The sequence below is a fragment of the Pectinophora gossypiella genome, chromosome 17, assembly GCF_024362695.1.
Source record: "Pectinophora gossypiella chromosome 17, ilPecGoss1.1, whole genome shotgun sequence".
NCBI lineage: Eukaryota > Metazoa > Arthropoda > Insecta > Lepidoptera > Gelechiidae > Pectinophora > Pectinophora gossypiella.
Window position 1 is genome coordinate 12777140 of NC_065420.1, and position 26561 is coordinate 12803700.

Genomic DNA, 26561 nt, shown 5'->3' on the forward strand with positions numbered 1-26561 from the left:
TACAGTCATCAACATTATGTCTACGTTCTTACTTACTGTGTTGACTATACAGGGTGCATCCCTGATGATCGATTCATTATATATTAACATAACATAAGCTCATAAATATATCCCATTGAGGCGTAGGCGTTCCCCAAAAACACGGTAGATGGCGTTGTTAAGGTTTTCTTCGTTTAAACTTCTAATTTAATGGATAACAGACATATGCATCATTTATCTTTGTTGACCCTTTTTATCACCCTTTTTATGACCCTTTTTATCACACCAATTACAACTTCCACCCATAATTATTCTGATCAAAATAAAGAAAAGCAATACAGGTAGCAACATCATTCTATACAAAATGTGATCCAAATATCAAGCAACAATTAGTTTTATATATGCTTCTGCCATTACATTACATTTTTGAATAATTATCAATGGGAAAATAGGTAATTAACAACGCCATCTATTGTGTGTTTGGGGAACGTCGATTGGAAAGTCCTTCATTGGGGTAGTTAGAGGTACATCCATCGCAAGATGAACTAAGTACCCACACCTCACCGATACATTACATTGTTTTTCGCCTAGTTTATATTCTAATCACTCCTATTATGAGAGGGATCCGCAGAAGGAATATTTCCTTTCTAATATGATAGATTATTTCAATGGATGGGATGATCACCTATCACCAGTCCGCGCCACTAAAGAAGTCCAGCGAATTTCAATGGAACTAAATGACAAGTTATAATAATCGGGTAGTTTTCTAGGTCAAAGATAAATTATGAAATTCTGATTACTAAATAAAGACAGATCTAAAGGTAACAAAAACGTTTTCTTTTTCTGTTTAACTTATTTATGAATTTTAATAAAGAAAAATTTAATAATAAGTGCGACATTTTGTCTCGTTTTTCTATGATGTTACAGGTTGCTTTTTCATGCAAATTCCATAGTAATTTCGTGTGTTGACGTTTAGTAAAAAGTAACTGATTTGACTAGTTGGAAACTACCCTATTCTATGCGCCGCCAGCGCTGCACCTGTGGGACTTCTTGGCGCGACTCTACATATTTATTGTCTTTTCGTGGTCATCTTAATACGAGCAAGATCGTTCAGATTCAAGCCGAATTACTCGTAATTGATACATTGTTGCGTTATTTAATTGCATTGAATATTTGCCATTTCCATTAATGTACTTCTTTTTTTTAATCCTAATATAAAAAAAAATGTCTTTACAGAAAAAAGAAAGATTGCTTTGGCGTAATTTTTAAAATGGTAACCAGTCATACACCAGTCACAGCTGCCATTTTAGTCAATCGCAATGGATTCTATAAAAAAAAAACTCACATAAACTTCAAAATCTAAACGTAAAAATAACAGGTGTATATTATACACCTACTCCTAGCCAGCTCTGTTTAAGTCCCATATAATAGGGGGCGAGCCTATTGCCATTAACCGGGCACAAATCCTGGTGACCAAGCGATATCAATTATCTATGGTCCAAACATGGATGAGGATAAAAACTGTAAACTCAAATGTAGGCGGCAGTTGCTTATGCTTACATTTTGACAGTTCTCCATACTGTCCATTTAAAAATCGCGATAAATTACTATACAATGGTGCTAATTCCTGTAAATACCATCTAATTTTATTTTAAGTTATATCTGTCATTTTCTTTGACGGGTAATCGACAAGCATATTTATGGAACACACGTCAATTTTAAGCACAAATCTAAACCAACCGTCTAAAAATTTTACATCCGTCAATAACCCGACACAGTTAAGTAGACAGCACGTCAAACGGATTGCATACGACGTACCTTTTGATTCGCCCGGGTTATTCATTCATTTACTCATTCTTCCTAAAATTAAGAGCTGTGAAATGAAGAGCTGTGTGTGTGTGTGTGTGTGTGTGTGTGTGTGTGTGTGTGTGTGTGTGTGTCCCTTTCCTTTTCGACGGATATGAAAATGACGGATATAACTTAAAATAAAATTAGGCGGTGTCTGCAGGAATCGGGGCCATTGTGTGGATACAACGTGGAGTGTATCCCGTCTGAAGGATGAGTTACGAAAAAGAAAAGCAGCCAGTTGGAAAAAGGCAGTTTCGATTGAAAATGTTGTCCTGTTTTCGATCTTTAGGGAATAAATAAAACACTGTGATTTTGTAACAGCCTCTGTGGTCTAGTGGTTAGAGCGTTAGGCTCACGATCTGGAGGTCCGGGTTCGATTCCTGATTTGGACATTGTCGAAATCACTTGGTGGGACTTTCCTTTGTTTGGTAAGGACTTTTCAGGCTTGAATCACCTGATTGTCCGAAAAAGTAAGATATTAACTTAGAATCATGGTCTGAATGATCCTCCTTATTATTTGTTACGATGTCACTTACACAAACGTATACGTATACAAAATCTGGTTTATCTTGTGGTCTTCGTTTTGTAATAACACTGTATCGAATTCAGTGGTTTTAAGCCCGAGTCAGAATTCAAGAATTCAAAACCTAAATGAGCAATTATTTAGTAGTAGATCATATCAGTCCCAAGTAGGTCTAGGAGGCTTCCTGATGAGTGTGTCTTCTGGCGCGATGTGTATGGGGTTGTTGAAGTCCAGCTCTATGTGGTCTGGTATCCTGTCGTAGTAGGTGATGTGGTCGCGGGAATTGGCTGCACGAAAGAGAGAAACATTCAATTTATTGTTACCATAGAACCTGGAACCTGACAGAGGGCAGCAGTAACTGTCAGTACTATTCAGAGGCGGAGGACAGGAGTCCTAGTATGGCTTTGTAATAGACTACTCTGGGCGCCATCCCACTTGCGTCAGACAAAGTACTGCGGGGCGGAAGGCAAAAGGGAAACCACTGCCCTATTTTTACCTAAAAAACTAGCATCGAAAATGCTGCACCGACAAGAGCGTGGCTCTTAAATTGATGATGATGAGAAACTGTTATATATTACATTGCATTTCCTGATTGTCTGAAAGCAAGATGATCCGTGCTTCTGAACGCGTTAAGTCGGTGGTCCGGTTACTACTTACTGATGTAAGTGAGTAATCGTTACGTGAGCCGTGTCAGGGGCCTTTGGCGGCTCAATAATAACACTGACACTAGGGTGGATGAGGTTGGTAATTCACCTCACAACCCACACGATAGAAGAATACATTGCATTTACATAGGACAAGAACTGCATTGGGAATATATAATAATAAAAAATGTTGCTGTTATGTTTATGTTACACAAGACAATTTTTTTTTCTTTTTAGGAACCTAAGAAATAGTTGTAAAGTAAAATGAAAGAATTAAAAAGAAATAGATATCCCAGTCCCAAGCATAGCGTACGCATATCGCGCGCTTTGCGATAAATGAACCAACCGCGTTAAATAAAGCAATTCTATTGGATATCATTGTGGTACGTGGTTCCCGTGTTACGGCAGGTAACGAAACGTACCTAAGTACGGTCACGAGCATTAATTTGTATACACTTTGACCATGTCACATTAACTTTTTTGACAAATTGAACTGTAAGTCTCACTAAACGTCAAATATGTTAGTGCGACAGAGTCCTAAAGTGGGTACATTATATTGCTCATGACTGTACATGTACCTCACCTAGCTTTCTATTAGACCAACGTGATAGGTGGCGAGCCGTCTATAGTGGTCAAGCCAACCGTTAGTGAAAACTGTACTTAAGATTTAATTAATAACTCATTGGTGCAAGTCCCGGTGAGAACCGGTGCCTGAGAAGCAAGCCGGTGTACCACAGGAAGTCACTATGACTTTGGGATACACTTCTTGACTTTTCAAAACAAAACGGAAACTACTCACCAGTCAAATTCAGCCTAGCAATGATATCGGCCAAGTGTTGCGCGTCGAGGGTGGCTTTAACAGTCATCCTGTCTCGGTGTAGACTCCGCCTGTGTCGCGAGGAGCGCCGGGTCACGCGCGTGGTGCTGTTTCGGGTGAGTAGAGGCAAGGTGAACACCATCTCTGAGAGCGGCGTGTTGTCGGGACCGAATTCCTGAAAAGATATTAAGTAACGCAATGCAATTTATGTACGTACTTTATATTTCTTCTTTACTTGTTGTTAAGGAAAGAGAGGAAGGGGAAGACCAAGAAAAGCTTACATGGAACAGATTAAAGAGAAGGCGAACGTCGTGTCCTATAAGGAATTGAAGGAATTGGTCTTTGATCGACAAGAATGGAGAATGCTACACCGACAAGAGCGTGGCTCTTATATTAGTTATGTGATGTTCCTTCTGTGCAATAAAGTGTTTTATTATTATTATTAAGTAATGGAACCACAAACAGGACAACACACAAACAGAATAAACACAACTAATCACAGTCGATTTCCGGGAACAGGGGCATGACAAAATGCAAATGAAGTCGAAAAGTGACAGTGATAGAAATATATGGGGTTGTAATAACATCACCATTCTCTTGTCGGTGAAGCATTCTCCATGCTACTTTTTTAGGGAGAAATAGGGCGGTGGTTTCCCTCTTGCTTTCCGCCCCGCAGTACTCTGCTTGACGCGAGTGGGATGGCGTCCGGAGGAGCCAGACTCCTGTCCTCCGCCTCTGAATAGTACTGACAGTTACTGCTGCCCTCTGTCAGGTTCGAGGTTACTGTCCCTGTGACTTGCCCCTTCTATCCCGCATTGCCGTACCCGTGACTCCCATCACCGCCGCTGCACCCGTTGAGATATCACCTTATGTAAATCGGTGAATAATGGAAAGGTGGTTTACCTAACTTTTCGACCATCATGATCTTCCTAGCGTTATCCCGTTTTCACAGGGTCCGCTTAATTAACCTGAAGTATTGACAGGAGACATTCCCGAGAAATTCGTTTCGGAGGTATGATACCTTCCTGTATTGGGCAGGTTTTCCCTTCGTGGGTTGGAAGGTCAGACAGACAGTTGTTTCTGTGAAAAACCGGACCTGTCAAATCTTCAGCTTAGGTAACCCTGTGAAGAATGGGATAACAATAGGGAGATGGTGATATAATATTCTTCATGAATACTTACTAAGCACTTCCCGCTAACGCAGTAAGAAGCGTTCTTCTTCCCGCAAGAAGTGCCAAGCGGGAACCATCCTTCCTGCCCGTTCACCAGGTAGAATCTATGAGACACACGCTCGTCTTGGCAGGCTATGCGGCATGGCCGGTCGGGGTCCTCTGGATTTTTTATAAAACAATAACAATATATATATTTTTTAAATAAAATAGACTCGCGTTTGACCACAATCTCACCTGATGGTAAGTGACGATATGTGGTCTATGGTGGATCACGCCTACCTAGCAAATGCCTATTCACCTTGAATACTCCCAGATTATAACGAGTTGGAAAAACAGACGACGGCAGACAGATAAAGTTTTCGTTACGATGTCACTAACACCTTATATATGTCGATGAATCTCATTAGCAGTCTGTGTTAAATTGCCAAAGCGTCGATTGATCGATTATTTGATGTATTTTCTTACCTACGGCCGGAGATATCTGCATGCCCAGCCCAGACAGTCTTCTAACTCTCTCTTTGTACTTGGTGCACACCATGGTCGCGTATTGGTACGGAGATTTTCTTTGCGTGCAGCCCTGTAAAATACAATAATACGACTGTATTCACCAACATTTTCCTAACCCATTTCTAAGAGTTTCAGTGAAAGGACACATTTGACGTAATAATTGCCTTCCTTGCTTCACTTTCTGCCTTATTAATTTAGGTGTAGTGGTAATGTATCTAACCCGCAGTGGAGCAGCGTGGTGGAGCATGCTCCATACCCCCTCTGGTTAATTCAGGGGAGGCCTGTGCCCAGCAGTGGGACGTATATAGGCAGTTTATGGTAATGTATCATGCAGGTGGCAGTTCTCTATAAATCAGTACATAGGGAGAAATTCTGACGTTTCGAACATTCAACTTAAGGGAGAATAACTTAAATCATGTACTGACCAGGTGTCCGCGTGTAGTTTCAAGCGTACACTGCTATATGCTGGTCAAAGATCTGTGGCCTTATTTTTGAATCGATTGCCTTGAACTCGCGTGCGAATATATATACCTGTCTCATCTTGCAAATGGCAAGTTCTGATGAGCTACGTGAAATGGGTATATATTTTCGAACGTGACTTGGCGAGGATGACCGCTCGAGTCGGATGCCACTTCTACGAGACAGGCGGTGGTATCGAGACCCACCTTTACATAGTGATAGACATGTACTGACCAGGTCTCGGCGCGTGATGTCAAGCGTACACAGCTGTAAGGGATTTTTCGGGAAACACGCAGTGCCAGTGAGATCCCACCTTACATAGTGATAGATGTGAACTGACCAGATGTCGGCGCGTGTCAGGCGTACACAGCTGTGTGCTGGTCAAGGTCCTAAAGGCTGACCGGACCAAGCGGATGCTGCTTCAACGAGACACGCGGTGGTAGCGAGACCCTCATAGTGATAGACATGAACTTACCAGGTCTCGGCGCGTGGTATCAGGTGTACACAGTTGTATGCTGGTCAAGGATCTGGAGGCTGACCGGACCAGGCGGATGCCGCTTCCAGGAGACACGCAGTGGTAGTGGCAGCCGCTGGCGGCGCGCCATTGCGAGCCCACGGCGCGGCGCCATGTTCCTGATGTTTTTGTTCTGGAATTTCGTGAAGAAATTGTTAAGCTAAAGGATGCAGTGAAGGGAAACTGATACACTCAAGTGAAGTTATGACATAGAATAAGGTGTAATAATAGGTATAGAACGGCAACTCTCCGCTCCCCTCCAGCGTTTGAGCTAGGTTTACCTCACCCCCCTCGAAAATAGTTTAGACTTAAATCGTATGGCGTCAGACGTCACACACACGGATGCGCGTGTATGATAACGTCAATGTGTGGTGTATAAAACGAGGTTGTTTATAATAATATGAAGTGTCCGGGGTGTGGTTATGACCCGGAAGTTACTAAAGCGGAGATGAACGGAGAGGAGAGAATATGTGTGAATTCGTCAACAGACTGTTCCATTGCGTTTGAAGGCGTTGAAGACTTAACTGTTTCTAACATGACCAATAGCTGGAAGCCTGGAAGCAGCGGTAATACTTAACCTTCGAAATAGCCAACAGCTGTGAAATTATAGCTACCATATTCAAAAAAAAAAAAAAAAAAACTATGTAATTAAACTTACGAAACGCTATGTTGTGTAGCACTTTGCAGCTGTAATGCTTCCCATTCACAGTCGCTTGGTCGTAGTGCGAACTCTGTGTCAACGTTGGCAGAACAAGAGAATTTCTGGAATTAAATATAAACACAATTTAACGAGGTGTTTCATACTCGTTCACTGTTCACATCCGGAGTTCACTGTTTAGTGAACTAAACTATCTTTATGAGTGGATAATTATGGTGTACGAGATCCATTCATCTCCATCCATCCATCCGTCTTTCGTCTCGTAATAAGTCTCCCGTACCAAGAACTGAAAAATTGGTTAATTACCTGACAAACTCCAGAAATGCAGAACATGGGGGACATCCTGGAGCAAGCCGTGCCGTCTGGCAGGCTCCACCCCCTGGACTTGTAGCCGCCTCCCCTGGTGTCACACCACACTGCGCATGCGCTGCTTACGTCTGAAAAATTGGTAATGAATGGGAACTGTTATATATTAAATTATAAATATATATATAAATAATACTGCTTTCATTTTCATTTTCATTTTTCATTAAACGGTCACCTCGGAAAACAAAGCAGCTAGCAAGTAAGTAAATGTTTTTTTATGATTTACCGTCAGAATCAATTCTTTGCAGTCCAGTCCCGATGAGATCAGGGTCCACTTCTCTAGCTCTCAGGCAGATCTGATCAGCAAACTCTCGCACTGTCATCCGAGGTACATTACTACACTGTAATATTATACAAGTTTTTTTGTTAGTTTTTTATCAAATAAGTACATACAGTATTATACGTTCGTGGTTAGTGATAGAAACAGCAGACGCGCCGCGACCAATAGCAGTACGATGTTTATCTGCGTAGATAGCTGCGTTTATTGGTCGAATCCTACGGAATAAATCGCGACGCGCGCGGCACTGTTTTTGTTAGTTGTTGTGGATCATTTCGGCGAACATTTTGCTTTTTTTTGTAATTTTCTTGTGAACATTTTAAATGATGTTATTATTTTTATTGTCTTGTTGTTTTGGTGTGTGGCGTCCTTTTGTAATAAACTATTTCTATTCTATTCTATGCCGCGGGGGCAGCAGTAGGTACTACATGAAATACTGGAGTTTTCTCAGTAGTAAAATGAAGAAGGAGAAAGTTGTTTGGAGTCTCGTATTTAGTATTGGATACGATTATTCAGATATTAATTTATCAATAGGTAGGTATTTTACCTGTTGAGCATGACACGATTGGTACTTCTTGTCATGTCCCCCGCAATAGTTGTTGCCGTTATGCCTGAAATCAAAGCATATTCGATTAGATCATATATACACCTTATAAATTTCAGATTGTTAAGTATTCAGGTATCCCACTCGCGTCAGACAGAGTACTGCAGGGCGGAAGACAAGAGGGAAACCACTGCCCTATTTTTCCCTAAAAAGTAGCATGGAAAATGCTACACCGACAAGAGCGTGGCTCTTAAATTAGTGATAATGAAATATACAGGGTGTTAGTGACATCGTACGGAATACCGAGGAAGATGATTCAGACCATGATTCTGACTCGATAAAAATTGAAATTGAGTGAAATACCACACGATAGAAGAAGAAGTATGTTATGTACCTAGGTCTATTACACCTCCTGGTAGCCACAGCCACGCCAGCGGCCGCCGGAGCCAGGGTGTCATCTACCAGGCAAGCAGACGCGCATTCCGACCAGCCCGACCATTTGCCCCACGACCCTCGCTTCAACGTTGATCCAGAACGTTCCACACATTCTCCACCGCGGCAGTACTGGAATTTTATAAAAATCAATTAGAAGATTTGTCTATAACGGCTTCTGTGGTCCAGTTCACCAGTTCGGGACGTATTATAAAAATCACTTTGTGATCCCTAGCTAGTTAGAACATAACAGGCTGATCCGTAAGATGATCCGTGCTTCGGAGGGCACGTTAAACATTCAGTTTCGGCTACCAATGATTATGGAATGCGACTTACCGGGATTGACTGAAATACCATTACCAATACCAGTCTATGTACCTACTTAGTTTACTAGCCCATCCTTACCATATCTTCCCCACACCTGGTTCCCTCCAGCGCGGGGTGCGAGGTCCAAGTATATCGCTCCCTCTGACAGTGCAGGTCTCGGCAGACGTCTTCTAAGTTCTGTGCGGCCGCGTGGCGACTTCCGCGACCGTACTTGAGCATACCTGGGGTCAGAAGCAGAGTTCAGTCTTTGCGAAATAAGGAAAATTTCCAATTCTATCAGCAAAATTAATGACTTTTGGCTTCTGTGATCCAGTGGTTGAGCATTGGGCTCACGATCTGGAGGTCCCCGGTGGAGACATATCACAAAAATCATTTTGTGATCCCTAGTTTGGTCAAGACATTATAGGCTGCCTGATCGTCCAAAAGTAAAATGATCTATGCTTTGGAAGGCACGCTTAAGCCGTTGGTCCCGGTTAGGTACTACTTACTGATGTAATTGAGCCTTTGGCGGCTCAATAATAACCCTGACACCAGGGTTGCTGGTGCACCCATCCACCTCACAACTCACACGATAGAAGAAGAATGACCTTTATTGTATATCCGTTAAACATTTAAATGGGGACTCACGACGCTCTTAGATTCTGGACACTTAGGCTGGAACGTCGTTCAAAGCGAAGGCGTATCAATTTGTATTTTACCTTTTGCGTTGATTCAGTTTAATGAGACCAACTAAAGCCAACTTCTGATTGATTTTCAATACTCATCTCTTTCGTTTCAGGGGGGTTAAAACGGCCACATCGAAGCAATTCATCTAAGAAAGCAATATTGCAATTTGACATTTCCGCATATAAAAGTAAGTGCGCAATGCAAACAAATGTCAAATAGTAATATTGCATTCTTAGATGAATTGCTTCGATGTGGCCATTTTAATCCCCAAGATCATTATTGCCTTCTCTATCTTCTTCAATTGTTTATGTTCAATGAAAGACTTTCCAGGCTACGTTCACTAAAAACAATGTAAATGCCGGGCGTTGTTCAGTTTAAACGTGATATTTACCTATTTTCTCATTACTCGGGTACATAATTATACGTACAATGGCCCCGATTCCTGCAGACACCGCCTAATTTTATTTTAAGTTATATAAGAAAATGACAGATATAACTTAAAATAAAATTAGATGGTATTTACAGGAATTAGCACCAATGTAATGCCAGAAGCATATATAGTACAATAAATGTTGCTTGATATTTGGATCACATTATGCAAAGAATTCTCTTTATTTTGATCAGAATAATAATGGGTGGAAGATGTAATTGTGCCTGGGTGTAATAAAAAGGGTCATCACTTATACCTACAAACAAAGATAAAATATGCATATGTCTGTTATCCATGAAATTAGAAGGCTAAACGAAGAAAAATCTGTACAGCGCCATCTATATTGTTTTTGAGGAACGCAGCCTGAAAAGTTCCTCATTGTTTGAGTGTATGTTTGCGGGGATAATCTCTTGTTAAATGCAGACAGGGGGGTTAAAATGGCCACATCGAAGCAATTCATCTAAGAAAGCAATGTTGCAATTTGACATTTTGCGCATATAAAAGTAAGTGCGCAATGCAAAGAAATGTCAAATTGAACGTAAACAATTGAGGAAGATAGTGAAGTCAATAATGATCTGAAACGAAAGAGTAAGTGCCCTAACACCTGCACTATTAAAGACCTTTACGAAGCCACTGACAATGCCGTAAGCGTGGCCAATTATTGGTCAGCAAAAATTTAGTATCGATCGCCATCGACTCGCAAAGAAGAAGAAGATGAATTGCTTCGATGTGGCCATTTTAACCCCCCCCCCGATGCAAAATAGGTCCTCCTCCTCCAGCTCCTTGTTAACTGCTCCGCATCCGATACATTAGCGAATTGGGGCAACTCTTACTGTCTATACGAATCGCTTTGCCCGACTCTACTCGACTTGGGAAGTTGTGTTTCATTTGTGCTGCATTTCTGAAGAGTTTGCAATCAGAGAGAGAATCCCTCATTGTTTTTAGAATGTGACTTACATTGCTGATCAGCATCAAACCTCTCCCCCGGCAGGATGCCTTCAGCGCTGTGATCCAACTGCCCCGCTGAGTTGCCGTGGTCTAGCAGGCAGCGGGACTGAACTGTGCTGCGAATGACGAACAAGAGATTCAAGATTATCATTGATCAGAATCATTTATTATTCAACGTAATTACCACGCCACGCGTAATGCCATGTAATTGCCATGTCAGGGGCCTTTGGCGGCTCAGTATCAACCTTGACACTAGGGTTGATGGGGTTGGTAATCCACCTCACAACCCACACGATAAAAGAAGGAGAACAAGTTTATGTATGACAATTACGTTCTCTCCAATCCCATGTAATTGCCATGTCAGGGGCCTTTGACGGCTCAATAATAACGACTGACACCAGGGGTGTGCGTTACCCCAACAAGAAAGTATCTCCTAGAGTTATATGAGTAGAACATATAGTTGGTGCCTTATCTGCTGTAAATGTGCCCCCACATAAAAAATGTGTGCCCCCTGTCGTTTCGAAAAAAAATCGAAAAAACGATTCTTGCTGGGGTAACGTTTTTCTAGCAGGAAAATTCTAAACGAATGATCGGAGAGAGAAAAACTGTGCATGGCCAGATAGCTTATATGTGTGCCAAAATGTGCCCCCAAAAATAAAATCTGTGCCCCTTCAGATTTTCGAGATATTGCATTTCCTGCTGGAGTAACGTTTTGATGAATAGTATATCTCTAAAACCATTGCATGTGCCCCTGTAGAATAAACATACGCGAGTAGCTCTTAATGTGTGCCCCTTTGTGCCCCAATTAGATTTTAGAAAATATTTATAGTTTTCAAGTTATCGCGGTTTTATGAAAACCCGAAAAAACATCGCAGCGCCTAAATGAGACAAGGCATAACTTCGCTGAAAACTGTATTCGGTCTTTCTTGACGCTAATAATAACCATACAAAGTTTCAAAAATGTTCATGCATGCGTTTTTGAATAATCTTGCTAAAAGTAAAAACGATGGTGTCATAACTTTGACGGCAAAATACAAGGAACTGGCACAATCCCAGATGTGTAGGTGTAAACCAAAATCTTGTGCCTTTAGTCAAAAATATATGGTGAAAATATTGAGCTTCAAATGTTACGCATTAAGTAAATATAAACAAAAAACCAAAATATGTAAACAACGGCTGGTTATCCGACCAAATCTGAATGACTACTAAAAAGCGACGGATTCATACTTAACGAGGACCTTCTTTATTGGGCGTATTATACCTAAGCTGTTGTCCTTACAGTCGCGTTCAAAAGTTTTGAGGGCTAATTAAAAAATATATTAAATGCACCTTGTGACTATATAAATGAAACAGCTTGTTGATGTGGAAATTATTATTTTTATTCCTAAATGCTAAATTTGATCATTAAACCTGCATTTTAGCTCCCTGCCGGACCCTGCTCAATTTGAGCAGTAGGACATAGTTTTAACTCTGCTTTACAATAAATGTGACTTACATTAGTATAAAAATACAGGTATGTCACAAAACAGTTTGGTCACGATTTTGAGCATGTTAGTCACATGTACATTTTATTTGAAAATGGCTCTTATAAATGTACTTAATCATGTGTAAGGTCATAGAAACAGCTATTAAAATATAATCCAATAACAACTTTATTTTATTAGTTATTACTTTTCTACTTCAGTGTACTCAGGCACAACACGTGTGAACCGGTTAGTGAGTAAAGTAAAGAAGGTCATCGATATGTATGAATCCGTCGCTTTTTAGTAGTCATTCAGATTTGGTCGGATAACCAGCCGTTGTTTACATATTTTGGTTTTTTGTTTATATTTACTTAATGCGTAACATTTGAAGCTCAATATTTTCACCATATATTTTTGACTAAAGGCACAAGATTTTGGTTTACACCTACACATCTGGGATTGTGCCAGTTCCTTGTATTTTGCCGTCAAAGTTATGACACCATCGTTTTTACTTTTAGCAAGATTATTCAAAAACGCATGCATGAACATTTTTGAAACTTTGTATGGTTATTATTAGCGTCAAGAAAGACCGAATACAGTTTTCAGCGAAGTTATGCCTTGTCTCATTTAGGCGCTGCGATGTTTTTTCGGGTTTTCATAAAACCGCGATAACTTGAAAACTATAAATATTTTCTAAAATCTAATTGGGGCACAAAGGGGCACACATTAAGAGCTACTCGCGTATGTTTATTCTACAGGGGCACATGCAATGGTTTTAGAGATATACTATTCATCAAAACGTTACTCCAGCAGGAAATGCAATATCTCGAAAATCTGAAGGGGCACAGATTTTATTTTTGGGGGCACATTTTGGCACACATATAAGCTGTCTGGCCATGCACAGTTTTTCTCTCTCCGATCATTCGTTTAGAATTTTCCTGCTAGAAAAACGTTACCCCAGCAAGAATCGTTTTTTCGATTTTTTTTCGAAACGACAGGGGGCACACATTTTTTATGTGGGGGCACATTTACAGCAGATAAGGCACCAACTATACGTTCTACTCATATAACTCTAGGAGATACTTTCTTGTTGGGGTAACGCACACACACCAGGGTTGCCGAGGTTGGTAATCCCACAACCCACACGATAGGGGCGATGAGCAATATAATGTACCCACTTTAGGACTCTGTCGCACTAACATATTTGACATTTAGTGAGACTTACAGTTCAATTTGTACATATTAATGCTCGTGACCGTACACCTCTGCCTACCCCCTCAGGGGTACAGGCGTGATGCTATGATATGTTAAATATTACAGATTAAGAAACTACGCTGGTCTGATTCCGTGTAAAAATGAAGACTACTTTTGGCGCTAGATTCGAAGCCGTTGCCAAAATTGGTCCAGTCGCAGTCGCGTAGCCAGCTAGTTCCGCCCACATGCAACAGATGGCGCCACATTCAATAATGCAGTCTTGAAGCAGTCGTGAAACGCGATAACGAGGTTTACACAGCAAGACGCATATATATACAAAAAATCCAACATAACACCATTGGATTGTCGATCCCTAGTCACACTACCAACTTGTGGCTAGCGGGGTACTATGCTCTGTTCGGTACCCCGAGAACATTCTTTGGCGGCAACACACCCTCGCCGCCAAAATTGTAACTTACTCTAGGAACTTCTGGAGATAGTTCTTGCTGCACTGCGACCAGGTGATCTTGCCGCTGCCCAGGGTCGGGCTCATGATGTACGCGCTGGGGTCGCAGCCGTTGTCAGCTAAAGGCCCGTCGTGACGCATGCCCAGACTGGAATGATCAAGTTATTGAATTCAATAAACAGTTTATTAACAGTTTATTTATTACTGCATTGTGATTAGCATAGTTTTTAAGTAATTGTAATTAATAATTGAGCCTAAGTTGTCCAAATAAATACATAGGCATCTTATCTTTCACTGCTGGATACAGGAAGCCAACCATTAACTAACAAAGGCACAGTAGTATAGTAGTATTAGGCAGTAGTAGTAGGTATAGAAGATACTTTATCTCTTCTCAGTGAGACGACGAAACTTAACAGTTACAATAAGATATTATGGTAACCCTCTAGCATAGAATAAGGAATAATACTATATATAGAACGCCAACTCTCCGCTCCCCACCAGAGGCTGAGCTAGGTTTCCCTCACCCCCTCGCTCATACTTACTGTCTTCAATCGCATGGCATCAGAGACACACACAGATGTTTTTATGTTAGGTGAATAACTTACGTCAGACAGAGTACTGCGGGGCGGAAGGCAAGAGGGAAACCACTGCCCTATTTTTCCCTAAAAAAGTAGCATGGAAAATGCTGCACCGACAAGAGCGTGGCTCTTAAATTGATGATGTGATGAATAACTATTACACTTTATGACCGTTCTGCTTACTGTACTTAATTGTTTAATTTCTGAATCGTTACTCACTTGTGTCCGATTTCATGTGCTACCACGTACACGCTTTCAAAATGGCGACCTTCGTTCACTGTGCAGCTGCTGGTGACAGTGCACATACCAGCTACCGGGGCTAGACCTGGAAATATTTTGTGGCTATCAATCCCATAGCAAACAGGGTGCTAGTGACATCGTAATGAATACTGAGAGGAATGATTCAGACCATGGTGTGCTTTTGAGTAAACGATAAATTTTAATAACGTTGTTACGACCGAGGTGGTCCAGTGGTTGAGCGATGGGCTCATGATCCGAAGGTCCCGGGTTCGAATCCCGGTGGGGACATATCACAAAAATTACTTTGTGGTCCCTGGTTTGGTTAGGTCATTACTGGCTGATCACCAGATTGTCCGAAAGTAAGATGGTCCGTGCTTCGGTAAGCACGTTAAAGGCCGTTGGTCCCTGTTAGTACTTAGTGATGTAAGTTAGTAGTCGTGACATGAGCCATGTCAGGGGCCTTTGGCGGCTCAATAGTAACCCTGACACCAGGGTTGATGGGGTGGGTATATATATTTATATGGTATGTATTGGTTACTATTGAGCCGCCAAAGGCCCCTCACATGACTCATGTAACGACTACTTACTTACATCAGTAAGTACTAACCGGGACCAACGGCTCAATGTGCCATCCGAAGCACGGATCATCGTACTTTCGGACAATCAGGTGATCAGCCTGTAATGTCCTAACCAAACTAGGGATCACAGAGTGATTTTTGTAGTACATTTATATGTATCTACTATTGCACATCATTTATATCTTTTTGCACTATAAATTTCTTCAAATTTTCTGATCAATTTTGATCTCAATTCCTTGTAAAATCATCACTCATACATAACGCATTCGCTACATTTCAAAAACAAGATTTACCAATGAAGTTGTATCTCAAAACACCATTATAGGTAATAACAACATTGCAATATTGATGTTCAATGTGATCGTAACAAAATTGATGATATGAGAATTTCCAGATTCGATACCAGTCATTACGTTTGGATTGACTACATGACTCTCCATGTTAAGATTATAGGAACCAGTATAAGTACTGTAGAATATCTAATATTATGTTCACCTTAGGAGCTCGCACCTGAGGAGCTCGGTGGCGCAGCGGTAAAAGCGCTCGGTCTGCGATTGTTGAAGGTAAGCAACTTTCGCAAAGGCCGGTCATAGGCTGGGTGACCACAAAAAAAAAGTTTTCATCTCGAGCTCCTCCGTGCTTCGGAAGGCACGTTAAGCCGTTGGTCCCGGCTGCATTAGCAGTCGTTAATAACCATCAAACCGCACTGGGTCTGCGTGATGGTTTAAGGCCCGATCTCCCTATCCATCCATAGGGAAGGCCCGTGCCCCAGCAGTGGGGACGTTAATGGGCTGATGATGACGATGTTCACCTTAGGCTAGATCTATGAAGACTAGTCTTAATAGATAAAGCAAAAACACGTTGTCTTTCCATAACAGTATTATTTATTAGACTGGTATCAATAAAAATAAATGATAAAGGCAAAGTTGAAAAAATATATAAAAACAAGGTGCATTAGTGGAATATAATAATATGGATTTCTATTAAAAAAAAAATGGCGAATAAAATAGTCTAGGAGAAAAAATGCGAATGTTTTGTAGTAGTAATATTGTGTTGATTTAAATGATACTAAAGAAGAAAGAAGAAGAATTAATAAGAAATCTAGATGAGTTTTAAGTAAGTACGTTGTGTTTTACGCGATTCCTCTCATAAAAAAATAACATGAGCAGTAGTCATATAGGTTTATAGAATCTTTATTTCTTATTAAAGACTTACAGTCACTTACTTAAGAAATATTTAATAATAATCATGCTTACGATGCCATACAGAAACAAAGTTATAGGATGCTCTAAATAGAAATATTTTGTGTTACATAATGGGAAAGTTTGGCCTTAAATGATCGATCTGCGTCAATACGTTTTATATCGGACGGTAGTCGGTTATAGAGTTGTGCTCTCTCAAATGTAACCATTAATATGAGCAATATTAATACACTAAAACACTTACCCACGACTTGACTGCTGACTTTGCCATTCTTGTTCACAACATACAGGTCCAACCCAGTAAGTATTAAAGCGTGGTCCCAGTGCAGAGGGTCATTGTCCCCAGGTGGGTTCTCCAGTCTTTGCCACGTGCAGAAATTACTCAAAAACCTGTCTATATCATGAGGTCTCTTCAGATTCACCGGGTCTTCATGAAGGATCTCTAATCTCTTAAGTATAAAGTTCACTGGCCTCCCCAAAGACGGGTCGTGGTACAAAAGCTGTACAGCATTGATCATTGCTAAAACGAACCTCACTAATTCTCTCTCAGTCTCTTTTGGAAAGTTTATTGTCATGTGTTTATACAAATCTCTGTCTACAAACACTGCTGTTTCGACAAAAATCGCTGGCATTATTGCTCGTTTTTGTCTCTTAGGGTCTTTAACTAGTTTTTTGATAAACGATCCTATAGTTTTGTTTTTATGAGTTAGGTCTAGCTTAAGTCCTTCTAAATCCTTTGTCTCTTGTTTATCTTCTAAGTCTCTTTTTCTCCTATGCTTAGTCCATATTCTGACGGGTTCTGGACTTATTGGTTTATTTGTATCTACCTGTTCTATGCAAGTTGGTTGATCACTGTTATTTTGATCTGTTTCGTGACGTTTGACTATGACGTGGGACTTGGAGTCTTCAGTATGAAATCTCTCAGGTAAAGGGTGTATAGTGTAGATATTGTTGTTCGATTTTATCACTCCTCTCTGGAAATCGAAAAGTGTTGTTTTAAGTAATGATAAGCACCAGAGCAGAAGAGGTGATGATCATAAGAAGGCTGGTTTGATATATTTATTTATTAATGATTACATCACCATTACTATTACGGTTGCCCAAAGCGATAAAAGTGGTTACATCATGAGTCACATACGAATTACGATAACATGTCAAACCATGATATTATTTTGAGACTAACTAAATACTATTTTCTTTCCATTTCCATAATTATTGTACAATATTTCAAGAGTTCCGTCAACGAACAATGCCAAATTGATGTAGGATTGCGTCGTCGATTTGTACGTATTTGTAAGCCCATATCCGCTATCTTTAGGTTCAGCTCTTGTACTAATATGGATGAAAATGTTGTAGGTTTCGTGTTAAACATAAAATAATCGATTAGGAAGTATTTACAATATTTTGAATACTTACTATGATTTTCCCATAGTGATTCGACAGCTAGTTCTTAAAGTAATTTAAACTCACCACATCTTCACAAAGATATAACGCAGCATTATCACTCCTGTAGTAACACTGGTCCAACTCTTCGTCACCATGCTGGTCCAACACCGTCTCAGTATTGTTGGACCACCTTCTCATCAGTAGGAACTGAGGGTCTAGGAAACTGGTCCTAGGGGTCACTTGGACATTGAGATGCTGCTTCAAAGTGGCTATGTCTTGGTCCTCGTGGAAAAGAGAGCGTTTGCGGCGTTTCGGGTGCTTGAGGTGGACCACCTCGAATTGGGCCTCTGGAAAATAAACGTTTAGTTTCAAGACTCATTGTGGTCGTTGCTTCTCAAATAGAGAGCGCGGGTTCGAACCCCGGGGTTCGTTATAACATGTAAAATGGTGTAAATCAGATACTGTGGATTTGGCTGTTTAGTCTAATACGTCCCACTGCTGGGACATTCCTCCCCTCAATCAATTGGAGAGGCGCGCATACTCCACCACGCTCCTCCAGTGCGGGTTGGTGGAGGTCTTTGAGACTTGCACCAAGGAGTAATTAATTTATCTTATGTGCAATTTTGACTAACACAGTTGGCTGGACCATTATAGACGGCGATACGGCATCGTCTATCACGTTGTTCTAGAAAATTCCGTGAGCCCGAGGTGGCTATTTAGTACATCAAGCATCAAGGAAAAGTTCCCTCAATTTTTTTTGACAAACTTTTTTTTTGTCGTGGCTTATTGTAGATTTGCCGCAGATGGCATTAACTACTTGGCCGGACAAAATGAGGAGCGCTGAAGGGTCTCACCCGGTTTGACCAACGTGCCCCGAGAGATATTCATAGGTCATGGATAGCTTACCATTGTGTTTGGCACCAAATAAAAAAATCTTTTCAGTCTCTGTGAGGTGCTCCAATAACTGTTTAGTGTGTTCCTGGAACAAAGAAAGGAAAGCTTTTAGTATCCATTAAAAGGAAAGCTTATATTTTCCTAGGTCAAAGATACATAACATAAACAGCCTATAAGTGTACGTCCCACTCCTGGGCACAGGCCTCCCCTCAATCAACCGGAGGGGGTATGGAGCATACTCCACCACGCTGCTCCAATGCGGGTTGGTGGTAGGTCAAAGATAAATTATAAAATTAAAGACAGATCTAAAGGTGACAAAAAACGTTGTCTTTTTCTATTTAACTTATTTATGAATTTTAATAAAGAAAAATGTAATAATAGGTGCAACATTTTGTCACGTTTTTCCATGACGTCACAGGTTGCTTTTTCATAAAAATTCAATAGTAAGTTTGTGTTTTGACGTTTAGTAAAAACTAACTGATTTGACTAGTTGGAAGCTAGGTGTTATTACGACAGGGGTCTCAGCCAAGTTGCAAACAACTATTGTGACAATTGAATTTTTTTTTTTGACGTGACTTATTGTAGATTTGCCGCAGATGGCATTAACTACTTGGCCGGACAAATGGGGAGCGCTGAAGGTTCTCACCCGGTACAACGTTTAAGACAACAGGCCTGAGGGTGCCCAGTTGGGCGCGAACCTCGGCTCAGGGCGTCGTCTGAGAGGAAATATATTTGAAAGAATTAATCGACCCTAGTGGATCGATAGCGATAAGCGCTGAATGAGGGAAATCGACGACCACGCCGGCGGGGTCGGTATCGAGGACCTGAAGTGTTTGGTGTCGCGAGCTGATTGGCTGCCTCTATGGCTAGAGTAATCGGGTCGTCGGGATCGTATATTGACAATTGACAAAGACAAATAAAAATATATCTTTTGTCATCTTATGTCAATCCCTCACTGTGACTGTCGATTCAACGACCTCCGTGGTGCAGTGGTTGAGCGTTGAGCTCACATTTCGGAGGTCCCGAAAAATAAAAATAACCCTGACACCAGGGTTGACGCGGTTGGCAATCTACCTCACAACCTACACGATAGAAGAATTATTATTGATGAAGTAAACCGGCGATTATGATCATAATAATGTTCATTTATGAAAGTGTCACATTGGCAGAAAGAAAATTTTGTGGAAAGGCAATAAAACTTAGGTACTTTGAAGTAATAATTATGAATCTATTCTGTTAGATAGAGAAGAATCGATCGTAATATAAATCTATAATACTGTGAAATAGAAAAGAATCGATCGACCTAATATTGACTGATATATCACTATGCTCATAAACGTTACAACACTAGCTTACGCACTTATTAGATCTGTCAAACAGACAGATATATATATATATATATATATATATATATATATATAAGTATGTATATATTTTATTCGTAACATTTAAGACTTAGTATAAGACTTAGTAGTAGTGTGTCCTCGTTCCAAAATTTGCGTTTCCCTCGACCTATTAGATATCTCTATCGGCATAGATGCTATGGCATCCCGACGATGCGATCGCCTGTCAAGGTGAACTAGAGGGCTTAATGTCATAGTGAAATACATACTGTTCACTTCACTTTCAAAGTGATTAAAAAGTAATTGATGATTATTAGTTAGGTACTTAGTGACGAGGGTTGCAAGTGAAGGGTTACGAATGAGGAAGTGCTAGTAAGAGTAAGGGAAAAGAGACAAATACTGAGAATTATTGAGGACAGAAGAGACAAGATAATAAGACAAAATAAGACACGACGAATTTATTGAAACATCATAGAAGGAAAGCTAGAAGGAATAAAGGAAGGGGACGACCAAGAAGAGCTTACATGGAACTAATTAAAGAAAACGTTAACGTCGTGTCTTATAGGGAAGTCAAGGAATTGGCCTTTGATAGACTGGAATGGAAAATGCTACACCGACAAGAGCGTGGCTCTTAAATTGATGATGATGATGACTTAGTGATTCGTATTGACATCAATTAGGCTGTTTTATAACGTAACATATTCGATGGAGATTTTGTCAAAAATGAAAATAAAATTCATTTGTCTATTCAAATCAAAGATGATCCTGTCAAAGGCATAGAACAACATGGACCTCTGAAAGCGAATTTGACATTTTTTTTATTTGTAAACTTGATCAAATCAAATACGTTGATTAAATACTAAGTATTTAACATACATAGTACATAGATAAAGGTAAAATAAATTGCGCTACTAGTAGAAAGGAAAAAAAAAATAATAAACGTTTATTTGTACATGCACCTAGCCATGATAAAAATGTAATACTTATAATAAAAAAGTATATCTGTCAAATCAATAATATTCGAAAAAATACCTACCTCTAATAAATTACGTGACAATTTACTCGTAAATTGAAAATTACCAAAATTCGGTCAAAACGAATCGCATTGTAATGTTTGTAATTGCGCAACCCAAGCGCACTTTCTTTGTTAATTCTTAAAATTTTAGATTCGTCAATTACACACTTTCGCGCTCAAACCAAACAGGGCAAGACAAACAACACTTCACTTAAAATTGAATAATTGCTGAGACGAAAGCCGAAAGAGATTACGCTATGTAATGAGGGAAAAGTAACATGATTTTGCAATTTTTGGTGGTAAAATTTTGACGCGCGCGCCATTTAATTGCTTTATAAGATGGCTGTTGTAAATTATAGCGGGAAAATTAAGGTAGAGAGATTATGTTCGCGTTTACGCATTGTAAAGGAAGGAAGAGTTTTGTAATTAGAAGCGTAGGTAGCTATAGTTTACATAAATGTACATTACTTAAACATAATAATATCAAACTGTAAGCAGGTACCTACTTCACTCACACATCACATTCTTTTTCCTTTTTTCACCTGTATATACTTGTATATACAAAGGAGGTCCTTGACAACATTTATAAAACGATAGATGGGAATATAAAAACTTTAATCTTCAATAGACAAGTAATCAACAAAAACTTGCGAACAATCTCAGATAATAATGCCATTCTTAAATTTTTCGTAAGATGCAAATTAATAAGTATATATTAAGTATAAGTTTGATGATACTTAATGAATTGTTTGCATCAGACAAAATGTAATTGATTTGAAGTTAAATATTAGCAAGTGTAGCTACATGTATAAATGGGGGGTTAAAAAGGCCACATCGAAACAATTCATCTAAAAAAGCAACATTGCTATTTGAAATTTGTTTGCATTGCGCAACTACTTTTTAGATGACTTGCTTCGATGTGGCTTTTTTAACCTCCCCTCCCCCGTTTCTATTTTTGCAAAAACTGCATTAATCCATAATGAATACGTAGGTACCTATAATTTTCTCACCGTGCACAGATCGGATCGTATTAATCTTTCTAGCCGTGCGAAAACCATCTATTGTCAAATTATGTCGAGGTTATTTACTATAAGTCTGCAATGAACAATAGTTTCAGAGTCTGTAATTATATTTGACTCCAAGTCTTCGAGGCTAATGCCACCAATGACAATGAGTGCTTCCTTATTTTGCCTGGGATCTACTTTTCAAGTTTTTGAGAAGAATAAGGGAGTTCTTTTAGGATTGTATTCACTGATGGTAGAAGACAGCTCCCTCAGAGAGCCTTCAGCGCTCGATTTGTCCAGCTAAATAGTAAATACCATTTGCGGCAAATCTATAAGACACGTCAAAAAAGGAAGAGGGCAGCTTCTTTGGTCTATAGGTCCCACTGCTGGGTACAGGCCTCCCCTTATAAGCGGCGGGGGTATGGAGCATACTCCACAAACTGGTCCAATGCAGTTTGGTTGAGGTGTTAGGACTAGTAGGCCGGAACCAACGGCTTAACATACCTTCCGAATTCATCTTACTTTTTCCAGACAATCAGGTGATTTAACCTACAATGTCCTAGCCAAACAAAGGGACAGTCTCACGAAGTAATTTCAATATTGTCCCTGTCGGAAATGGAGCCCCGACTTCCAGCTCGTGTGCCCAGCGCTCTAACGATAACCATGGAGGCCTTTAAGTACACATATCACGCGAAAATCTCCAAGCATGATGCCTACTTAAAGGCGCTGCCTGCATGTTTGTATTACCGTAAAGATAAAAAAACAAAGAGTCAGATAATTTTAGGTATAAATAACAATTTTAGGGCTAAATGTAGGCTCGAATCACAAAATCTCGATGGCAGAGGCTAACAAAGGTTCCGAGGTAATTGTAATTAAAATCTGCGTGTCGAAGCGAGACGAAAAATGTGAAATCTTGATATAGACGTCTCACAATAAGGGGGCCATACAGTTAGTGGGAAGCGAGAAAGCAGAAAAACGTTCATGGATCTTAGCGATGGACTTTTTTAGATAGAAAGTCATCACTCACCTTTACGTAACAAAACATAAGCTCACGACTAAATCCCTAGTAGGGCAGTCAGAGGTACATCCATCGCAAGATGAACTAAGTACCCACGCCTCACCTATATTTCAGTTAGACAAACGTAATAGGTGGTGAGCTGTATCGCCCTCTATAATGGTCGAGCCAACTGTGTAAGTGGAAACTGCACTTAAAATAAATTAATAACTCATTGGTGCAAGTCCGGACTTCAGAAACAAGAAAATATACATATGTAAGTACATACATAATAAACTCACTTTAGCAGACTGTTAACTATGGGTAGCAGAGACTATGAAATTCCATTTGCTTCTATCCTGACACACTTTTCTTTAAAAAAAATCATCCCGTAATTGTGTGACCATCAAGATATCGCTCTCCGCTAATCTCCTGGCCTCAACACCTTAGCGGAACACAAAGAACGACCAAACATACAGACAGACACTAACTAAAATCATAATCTTACGACACAGTTTCCGGGACAAAAATTGCTACGATTATTCAAATTATAAGTATAATAACTTAATGTTGACAGATATTATCTAGGCATGAAGTTATCCGGGTAAGTCTAGCTTTTTACAGGTCACAAAAACGTCAAAAGTGACCTAAAGACGCAAAGGACCTTGCAAAATGGCAATTATCGTGCATAATTCAAGAGTTTTGTGAGCATTGTTTGGCACGACAAGTAAAATAGCCCAAAGGATGTTATATACGATCCTGACGACCCAATTGGGTCGTCATTAACTCGTCAGTAAATACTGACGAGTTAATGACATTCTCTTTTTGTGGGGTGGAGTACGGACGAGCATCAATATGTATACACTTTGGTACCATCATCACATAATCACCACCCCATTAACCTCCCCACTGCAGGGGCACGGGCCTTCCCTATGGATGGATAGGAAGATCGGGCCTTAAACCACCACGCGGGCCCAGTGCGGATTGATGGTTATTAACGACTGCTAATGCAGCCGGGACCAACGGCTTAACGTGCCTTCCGAAGCAAGGAGGAGCTCGAGATGAAAACTTTTTTTTGTGGTCACCCATCCTATGACCGGCCTTTGCGAAAGTTGCTTAACTTTAACAATCGCAGACCGAGCGCATTTACCGCTGCGCCACCGAGCTCCTCAATGAATTGTGAATTTAGGTATAATGTATTATCTAAATGTAGAACATTGACACTTACCTATTTAAATTTATCTACTCACTAATACGATCATCAATCAAACCCAGTCGCCTTACTGTCTAGTCTTAACGACTAATATTTGTTCTAGTTTCTAGATTACTTAAACAAAGCCTAGGTCTAATAAGCCTATATACTTAAGATAAATATTACTATCACAAATGACATAATTTCAAACGATCGATCAACCCAGTTTACGCTTGCACACGTGCTTGTTTCAATTGTCTTCCTCTATCGTGTGGGTTGTGAGGTAGATTACCAACCTCATCAACCCTGGTGCCAGGGTTATTTTTGAACTGCCAAAGGTCACTACGTTAATCACTACGTTCTTACATCAGTAAGTAGTAACTTGCCTGGCTTAACGTGCCTTCCGAAGCACGCATCATCTTACTTTCGAACAATCGGGTGATCAGCCTGTAATGTCCTAACTAAACTAGTGATCAAAAGGTGATTTTTGTGATATGTCCCTACCGGGATTCAAACTCAACACTCAACTTCTTCTATCGTGTGGGTTGCGAGGTGAATTACCAACCTCATCAACCCTGATGTGAAGGTTATTATTCAGCCGCCAAAGGCTGCTGACAATACCCACTCATGTAACGACTAATATATCAGTAAGTACTAACCGGGACCAACGGCTTAACGTGCCTTCGGAAGCCCGGATAATCTTACTTTTGGACAATCAGGTGATCAGCCTGCAATGTCCTAATCAAACTAGGGATCACAAAGTGATTTTTGTCATATGTCCCCAACTCACCACCGGGATTCGAACCCGGGACCTCCGGATCGTGACCCAACACTCAACCACTGTACCTACCACGGAGTTAATTTGTTAGCGATATTAGGCGAATAATACCGCGGACAACCTTGCGCTTCTCGAGAGTTGGATGGTTCGGCGCAAGCTATGATTTTTTAGCGAAAACGTGATTATAGGTAAGTTTTACCTACCGGTGTACAACAAACTGCCTGACCATATCATACAAGCAAAGAATTGTACTATATTTAAACATAAACTTAAAAAATGGCTTATTGAGCAGGCATTCTATAGTTTTGACGACCTGTAATTGATAATATATTTTAATGTAATTGAATTCCGTAGTAATATTTAATTTAATTGAATTTTGTAATATCTGTGACGTGTAATTATTATTATCAATAAATGACTATGACTATGACTATGACTATTTTTTTGTAGAGTGTTAATGATACACCAGCAACACCGTGGTAGACCCGCTTTATTCTCAAACGGGGAGCGTTGGTTCGAACGGTATCTAAATTGCATCAATCATCATCATCTCCCTAGCATTATCCCGTTCTCCACAGGGTCCGCTTACCTAACCTGAAGATTTGACTGGTCCGGTTTTTTACAGAAGCGACTGCCTATCTGCCCTACCAACCTGCGAAGGGAAAACCAGCCCAATGCAGGTTAGGTCACATACCTCCGAAAATGCATTTCTTGGTATTGTGGGTTTCCACACCACCAAACGGACTCGACTCAGAATCGGACTTGCACCAATGAGTTATTAATTTATCTTAAGTGCAGTTTTCACCAACACGTTGATCTAACAGAAAGCTCGATTAGGTGTGCGTACTTCCGCTCTGTAGTTCCGGGCGTAAGAATAGGGCTACGGTACCCCCTGCCTGTCATAAAAGGCGACTGAATGGGGACACTGGGGATCGTGGGTGGTGTAGGCGGGGGTGAACCGCTCAACACACGATCTCCGGGAGGGACCATAATGCGTCATGGCCTCGTATTGCTGTAAAAGTGGGATGGCGTAGGTGTAGGGCTACCCCGGGATGCGCTTTAATAAAAGCAAGTGCGAGGCGAGCACCGTTGCGTTCGACAGAGATCCCGGAGCTCCCTGACA

At 40.4% G+C, this 26561-nt stretch overlaps 1 protein-coding gene across 1 annotated transcript in view; it reads right to left on the reverse strand.

Annotated features, from left to right (window-relative positions):
* Positions 1 to 2506: 2506 nt before the first annotated feature.
* LOC126374642 (A disintegrin and metalloproteinase with thrombospondin motifs 16-like) overlaps positions 2507 to 26561 on the reverse strand; it is a 78047-nt gene continuing 53992 nt past the window's right edge. The window contains exons 3-19 of the mRNA XM_050021332.1: positions 19125 to 19197; positions 18303 to 18565; positions 17077 to 17806; positions 15032 to 15137; positions 14248 to 14382; positions 11121 to 11227; positions 9146 to 9288; positions 8703 to 8872; positions 8312 to 8375; positions 7714 to 7828; positions 7428 to 7558; positions 7122 to 7225; positions 6425 to 6596; positions 5449 to 5560; positions 4994 to 5142; positions 3794 to 3986; positions 2507 to 2637 (exon numbers count right to left, since the gene is read on the reverse strand). Of these exons, the coding sequence (XP_049877289.1) occupies positions 2507 to 2637; positions 3794 to 3986; positions 4994 to 5142; positions 5449 to 5560; positions 6425 to 6596; positions 7122 to 7225; positions 7428 to 7558; positions 7714 to 7828; positions 8312 to 8375; positions 8703 to 8872; positions 9146 to 9288; positions 11121 to 11227; positions 14248 to 14382; positions 15032 to 15137; positions 17077 to 17806; positions 18303 to 18565; positions 19125 to 19197 (2898 nt within the window). The remainder of the gene's footprint in view (positions 2638 to 3793; positions 3987 to 4993; positions 5143 to 5448; positions 5561 to 6424; positions 6597 to 7121; positions 7226 to 7427; positions 7559 to 7713; positions 7829 to 8311; positions 8376 to 8702; positions 8873 to 9145; positions 9289 to 11120; positions 11228 to 14247; positions 14383 to 15031; positions 15138 to 17076; positions 17807 to 18302; positions 18566 to 19124; positions 19198 to 26561) is intronic.